This window comes from Frankliniella occidentalis, unplaced genomic scaffold, assembly GCF_000697945.3.
Source record: "Frankliniella occidentalis isolate FOCC.00 unplaced genomic scaffold, Focc_3.1 Scaffold39, whole genome shotgun sequence".
NCBI lineage: Eukaryota > Metazoa > Arthropoda > Insecta > Thysanoptera > Thripidae > Frankliniella > Frankliniella occidentalis.
The window spans coordinates 1,368,477-1,373,462 of record NW_026267169.1 but is presented as its reverse complement, the minus strand read 5'-3'; the positions used below and the strand labels follow the sequence as shown (position 1 = coordinate 1,373,462).

The 4,986-nt window shown below is 59.5% G+C and overlaps 1 protein-coding gene across 2 annotated transcripts; it reads right to left on the bottom strand.

The window, feature by feature from the left end:
• Positions 1-936: 936 nt before the first annotated feature.
• LOC113202618 (sodium-coupled monocarboxylate transporter 1) lies at positions 937-4,553 on the bottom strand. Of its 2 annotated transcripts, none has more exons than XM_026416932.2 (14): positions 4,390-4,553; positions 4,077-4,281; positions 3,831-3,990; positions 3,675-3,745; positions 3,393-3,444; positions 3,238-3,305; positions 2,895-3,049; positions 2,674-2,814; positions 2,348-2,456; positions 2,165-2,274; positions 1,812-2,082; positions 1,553-1,728; positions 1,288-1,474; positions 937-1,058 (listed from the first exon to the last, which is right to left on the bottom strand). In XM_026416932.2, exons 2-14 carry the CDS (start codon positions 4,233-4,235, stop codon positions 1,008-1,010), a joined length of 1,710 nt encoding a protein of 569 aa, XP_026272717.1. In that variant the 5' UTR covers positions 4,236-4,281; positions 4,390-4,553; the 3' UTR covers positions 937-1,007. The 2 variants fall into 2 exon arrangements, with proteins under 2 accessions (XP_026272717.1, XP_026272716.1); XM_026416931.2 differs by having other exon boundaries at positions 3,680-3,745.
• Between the last annotated feature and the right edge of the window lie 433 nt (positions 4,554-4,986).

Below are 4,986 nucleotides of genomic sequence, written 5' to 3'. Positions count from 1 at the left end.
ATATTGACCTTAGGGTAATTTCCCAGTAATTAGTGTGGGGCCGCCGTCGTCGGTCGGCCGCCTATGGTTTGGCGACCCCGGCGTTGTAGTTGGTGTGTGCGTCCGCCAGTCCGCGAGGAGCGAGCAAGAGAGCGAGAGCGAGATAGGGAGCAAGACAAACAGCTCCGCCGCGGCTCGGCGGCGTTGCTGCCCGGGTCCATCCGCAGGCGGCCAAGCGACCCGACTACTTGAACTCCTTGTCGCCGTGGTGTGAGCAGCGCGGTGAGAGCGACGAGGATCGCGATCTCAAACCAGCGACACGGCAGGGGGGGGGGGGGCGCACACCAACCAAGAACCAGGTGGAGTACGAGCAACTTGAGCCGAGGTGGAGACATTTCTAACAATGCCTCTCCCCTTTCACGCATAAATGTGTGGGGCAGAGTGCCACCGCCACCCTTAGCGGGGGGCGGGGCGCGGCGGGGTTGCCGCGGCCCAAGCACGGAGTGGAACTGTGGGGCGTGGCGGGTACGGGCAGTGATGCATGCCGCCATCTCGGGCGGGGCGTGGCGGGGCGTGGCGGGGTGGGTCGACCCACGCGAACCAGTGACCACAGCAGCATCAATGTTGAAGCATCTTAGAGGGTCCTCAGCAAACAACATTATCGCTGCTCTCCGGACGTCTCAGGCTCGGCTCGGCTCGGCAGCGCTCGGCTCGGCTCGGCAAGGCTTCGCTTAAGGCCCCGGCTGGGATTGCCTTGGCGGGGCGGGGCGGGCTAAAGTCGCCCTCCGGCGGCCTTCCCGCCGAATCAGCAGAGAAGGGTTGCGGTGCGGGTCGGCCGTAGGGGCTCCCCTGCTGCGCAGCGCCGATATGCGCGGCCCGAGCCTGGGCGCCACAACAATAATCATTATTCTCGCCGATCGGGAAACTGCACAAAGGAGACACACGCTCACGGGACGGTTTTCTTTTTTTCTGTTTTTATTTGGTTTTTCATTGGGAACTGAGGAAGCGGAAACTAGCTGCCAGCGGTGTCATAAGGAAGACTCCTTCAGTGTCTTGCCGCAGTTGTTACCGTTGTACATCTGAAACAGTAATCAAAGAACGACTCAGACAGCGCGCGGCGTTGGCAGTTTGTTTTAGTGTCATCATGACGCTGCGCTGGAACCCCCCAAAATGTGTTCTCGATATGATAACAGGTTTCGTGTACTTGACTTGGCCGAGTGCATATTATTGCGCTTGGTTTCAGAGCATGAAAACTGTTGTAAAATCAAGATCGCGTTTTGGGGGAGTTTAGTCTCGGTTGGTGCCCACCTTCTCGGGGGCGGCGGCGGCGGGCTTCACGAGGCCACGCACCAGCGGCGAGAAGAGACGCGGGTCCTGGGCGGGCGGCGACGACGGCCTGCAGAGCAGAGAGACGGGCAGCGAGACGACCAGCGACACGAACATCCCCAGGAACGGGTACAGCTGGTAAGAGACCCGGAACAGACCCATCGGCGGCCTGCGGAGAGAGGGAGAGAGACAGAGGGGTTGAGGTTAGCGTCTGGACAGGCCACGGCAGTGGGGCAGGATGGCTCACTCGAGGTCGGCGAGCGGCAGGACGCTCGCGGCCGTGGCGTTGAACGCGTAGCTGCAGTTGTCCACGGACCGGGGCAGCTCGGGGAAGGAGAGCCGGCCGTGGGCGATGGCGTGCTGGGCGCCGAGCACCATCCACGCCATGAAAGACAGGCCCGCTGCCGCGCCCGCCAGGCAGCCCTGGACCACAACAGCAATACGTTAGGTCAGAGGTCGCAGTTGAAATAGACGATATAGATTAGAAGATTTGCCCTAAAGGTTACCGTGGCGTTGACCCAGGGCAGGAAGACGCCGGCCACGAAGACGGCGAGTACGGGGCCGGAGCTGATGGAGTTGAGGCTGGCGCTGAGCTGCAGCACGGCGCCGAGGTGCTCCACGACGAACACGAGGCCGACGCACAGCGCGCCGAACACAACGACCACGACGCGCATCACGATGTGCACGGCCGCCTCGCTCAGCGGCCCCGAGGCCAAGGGGCGCCAGAAGTCCTCGACCACGACTGCGGCCATCGAGTTGAGCCCCGTCGAGAGCGAGCTGTCGTGTCGTTGGTCAGAATACAGCGCGAGTTCGCCAGAAAACAAAAGTGCAACAACGTGTTCGGGGAACGGGCACACACCTGAGTGCGGCGCTGAACACCCCGGCCACGAAGAGCCCCGGCAGGCCCGGGTACGTCCCCAAGGTGTCCATGACGAGGAGCGGCAACACCTGGTCCTTGGCACGCGCTAGCTGTAAACGACAAGCGGTAGCAGAACCCCGAGAGGTTGAGGGAGGGAGGACAAATGCCTAGGGAGCGTCTTGCCTTCGTGGTGACCGGGTCGCAGTCGTGGTACGTGGCGTGGATGAGCAGGCCGCAGTAGCAGCACACGATCATCAGCATCCAGCATCCCACCAGGAAGTAGAACACAGACCTGCAGGGTACAGATAGGGTATCAACAACACCCCAGGGATCTGCTCAAGCGTATGGACAAGTACATAAACGGAAGCCGGAAAGTAAACCCGATTCCCAGCAACAGCGTGACATTTTCCAGAATAACTCTTTATTTCTGAATTCTGTTTATGCTCTTCTGGGACTTTGTAGCCCATCCTCACCAAAGCGGGCCCTGTAACCGGCCGCTTGCGACCTACCTCCTGGCCTTGGCGAGGGTGGGCAGCGCGAGGTAGCGCTGCGTCATGGACTGGCTCATGCCACAGCTCACCAGCCCGTGGAAGAACGACCCCATGGCACACGCCCAGGCAGTGTGTCGCAGGAACGGATCAGCCTGCATTCTGCGATCAAATGAATGAACGAATAAATGAGTGAGTGAATGACTGGATGAATGAATGAGCTAATGAGCCGCGTGGCTTACACCGGCTGCTCGATGCGGCCCGACTGCAGGCCGTGCTCCATCACCACCCCGAAGCCTCCAACATCCATGGTGCCCTTGATGGCCACCAGGAGGATGCATGACATCATAGACACGGTCTGCACCACGTCCGTCCACACGACCGCCTTCATGCCACCCTGCAACCACAAAAATTATTCATTTTTTTTTTTTTAAAGTCCTTTGGAAAGAATCTTAGTGAGAAATACTTTCGAAACTATTTCGTTTCGACGTCGATTCCACCATTTCGACATCGTTTCGTTCTGTCGATTCAACTCCCATTTCTCACTGAGATATGGAAGCGGCATGAAGAACGGCGCATACGCACCACACACGTGTAGAAGACACAGACGGTGCACACTGCCGGCGTCACGAAGTGGATGTTGGTGCCGGTCACTGCGATATGATCACAACGATGGAGTGAACACAATCCTTTCGTACAGTTGCACTTTTGTTATTCGCAAAAATAAGAAGTGCACACACCTTGATTAAATGACAGGGCGGGAACGTAGATGACGACTGGAAGCCAGGTGATCTGTGGGCGAAGATTAACTGTAGTAACTAAACCAACAGCTAAATACGGGATATCTAATAATTAGTTTTCGGCGTTGCTAAAAAAATTGCTGTGTTCCTGAACATTTAACACCAGGACTAAATGGATTGATGGCCTGCCCAATTTAAGCTACATAGCTCCATGAATAGTTATCCCGCATTAGCTAATGTCTTCGCTACTGCAGCTAGCCGTATCATTTTCCGTGAGCTTACCGTACCAGGGAGATGGTGAAGAGCACGGAGCCGGCCAGGCGCACGCGACGGTCGAACCTCATCTGCAGGTACTGCAACACGGGCCACAGGGTCAGCACGACGCAGCAGGCGGGCGCAGGTTTAGCCAACCCGGGCACTCCGGGCCCACTACCGCACCTGGTACAGCGTCATGACCTGCAGCTCGTGGAAGACGGGCAGGATGGCCCAGGCGAAGAACGTGAGGCAGAGCGCCATGCCGATGATCCCGTAGAGGAACTGGATGCCGTAGATGTACACCTCGGTGGGCATGCCGATCAGCGTGATGCCGGAGATGTAGCTGGCGGAGCAACACCATTTCCCTTTACAAACTCAGTTTCATCGCGGTCCATTTGGCGGAGGCGGGCGGGATCGTTCTGGGCGCACCTGGCCACGAGCGAGAGGGAGATGGGCAGGGTCTTCATCTGGCGCCCGCCCATCAGGTACTCGTCCTCGTCGCGCTGGCCGGGCGCCAGGTAGCCGAAGTAGACGCCGATGACCGCGCAGAGGGCCAGCATGGCCACGAACACCAGGTAGTCGGGCCATGAGAAGTGCTGCAGCGCCAGGCCCATCGACGCCACGTCCGCGTCCGCTGTGGGGTTCCCACGAATCGTATGCAACAAAAAGTGACGACAGTCGAGTTTACAAAGACGGGATTTAACGGGGTCCAGGAGGCGGCTGTGAGGCCAGGAACACTCACCTGCCATGATGTGTCCGGCGCGATCACCACCAGGCCAGCGTGCTGCACCTCGCGCCTGGCCGACGACCCACTGAGCCTCCGCGCCGCCCCCGCCGTCCTGCCACGCCCCGCCACACCACAGCGTCGACACCCGCGGCTACTGCACGCCGACTATTTCGGCCGCGCCGACAGGCGGGCGAAGGGCCTGGAGACGGCCTGGCCGCTGGACCCGCGCTGGACCCCCGCTTAGCCCCGTGCGCCAAGTGGATAAGTGGGAGGCGGGCGGCGGCCTGCATATGTCAGGCCAGGGGACACGGCAAAGAAAAGAGAGGACCACAGCAGGCTCGCTTACACTTGGACGCGCCCATCAACCGCGTGTTTCGTTAATATGAATAATTTGTTTAATAGTTTGTTGTGCACTAATTATAGGGCCGTTGGGAGTCCCCAAAGCCACACGAGTGTGGGCTCGCGTGCGCTTGCTCGTCCGGCCCGGCCTGGACGACGCGATTGACAGCCGAGGAGGATGCCGACGGCGATGATCGGGAGCGCGGGGGACTTTGTCACGCCGCGCCAAGGGCTGGTAATTAAAAATGGCTTAGCACCAGAAGTCAGTTCTCT